A 1,701-nucleotide genomic window follows, 5' to 3' on the forward strand; every position below is an offset into this window, starting at 1 on the left:
CCTCGGTGCAGACAACGGGAAGCTTTGCAGGCTGGCCAGGGGATGGGGCGCCGGTCGGCCTTGACAGGGTTGCAAAGTTGTTTTCTAAATTCCGAAGGCGCCCCTCTGCCCCCTCCCCCCAATCTGCTCGCGTGCCCCCTCCCCCCGCCCCCCGTCACCTCCTCAGGTTTCGTTCTTTCAAACTTTTTGAAACCCTAATTGGTGGCCTCTGAGTGGGTCTCGTGGACTCCCGCCTCCTAAGTAACTCTTACCACGTCACTAGGCCAAAGAGGGGAGTGGGGTGAACGAAAGGGCTCCCCGAACTTTTTTTTTTCCAGCCAGGCCGAACGGGGGCTCGGTAATGATTGGCCAGGGCGCATCACTGCGAACCTGTCAATCACGGGTCCTCCGGGTGGCGAGGGGCGGACCAAACCCCAACCCCGGGGGATCCGAGCAGGTATATAAGGGGCCCAGCTAGAGCCCAGCCAGACTGTGAACGCGACCTGCTCGAGACAACGCATCAGGTGCGAGAAGCCCGCGGGTTCCTGCTGACTTGGCGCGGAGCATTTTGATAAGCCTACCCTTCCCGCCGGACTCGCTGGCCCACAGGCCCCCAAGCTCCGCTCCGACGGAATCCCAGGGCCTTTTCACGGTGGCCGCTCCAGCCCCGGGAGCGCCTTCTCCTCCCGCCACGCTGGCGCACCTTCTTCCCGCCCCGGCAATGTACAGCCTTCTGGAGACTGAACTCAAGAACCCCGTAGGGACACCCACACAAGCGGCGGGCACCGGCGGCCCCGCAGCCCCGGGAGGTGCAGGCAAGAGTAGTGCGAACGCAGCCGGCGGGGCGAACGCAGGCGGCGGCAGCAGCGGTGGTTCGAGCGGCGGTGGCGGGGGCACAGACCAGGACCGTGTGAAGCGGCCCATGAACGCCTTCATGGTATGGTCCCGCGGGCAGCGGCGCAAAATGGCCCTGGAGAACCCCAAGATGCACAATTCTGAGATCAGCAAGCGCTTGGGCGCCGACTGGAAACTACTGACCGACGCCGAGAAGCGACCATTCATCGACGAGGCCAAGAGACTTCGCGCAGTGCACATGAAGGAGTATCCGGACTACAAGTACCGACCGCGCCGCAAGACCAAGACGCTGCTCAAGAAAGATAAGTACTCCCTGCCCAGTGGCCTGCTGCCCCCCGGTGCCGCCGCCGCCGCCGCCGCTGCTGCGGCCGCAGCCGCTGCCGCTAGCAGTCCGGTGGGCGTGGGCCAGCGCCTGGACACGTACACGCACGTGAACGGCTGGGCCAACGGCGCGTACTCGCTGGTGCAGGAGCAGCTGGGCTACGCGCAGCCCCCGAGCATGAGCAGCCCGCCGCCACCGCCAGCGCTGCCGCCGATGCACCGCTACGACATGGCCGGCCTGCAGTACAGCCCCATGATGCCGCCCGGCGCTCAGAGCTACATGAACGTCGCTGCCGCGGCCGCCGCCGCCTCGGGCTACGGGGGCATGGCGCCCTCAGCCACAGCCGCCGCGGCCGCCGCCTACGGGCAGCAGCCCGCCACCGCCGCGGCCGCAGCTGCGGCCGCAGCCGCCATGAGCCTGGGCCCCATGGGCTCGGTAGTGAAGTCTGAGCCCAGCTCGCCGCCGCCCGCCATCGCATCGCACTCTCAGCGCGCGTGCCTCGGCGACCTGCGCGACATGATCAGCATGTACCTGCCACCCGGCGG

The 1,701-nt window shown here is 67.2% G+C and overlaps 1 protein-coding gene across 1 annotated transcript; it reads left to right on the plus strand.

The window, feature by feature from the left end:
* Nucleotides 1-425: 425 nt before the first annotated feature.
* On the plus strand, nt 426-1,696 carry SOX3 (SRY-box transcription factor 3; the record flags this gene model as incomplete). The annotated part of the gene is made up of 1 exon (XM_023199106.1): nt 426-1,696. A coding segment is annotated over exon 1 (996 nt), but the record flags the coding sequence as incomplete, so codon positions are not given.
* Between the last annotated feature and the right edge of the window lie 5 nt (nt 1,697-1,701).

Source organism: Piliocolobus tephrosceles, unplaced genomic scaffold (genome assembly GCF_002776525.5).
Source record: "Piliocolobus tephrosceles isolate RC106 unplaced genomic scaffold, ASM277652v3 unscaffolded_2821, whole genome shotgun sequence".
NCBI classification, from domain to species: Eukaryota; Metazoa; Chordata; class Mammalia; order Primates; family Cercopithecidae; genus Piliocolobus; species Piliocolobus tephrosceles.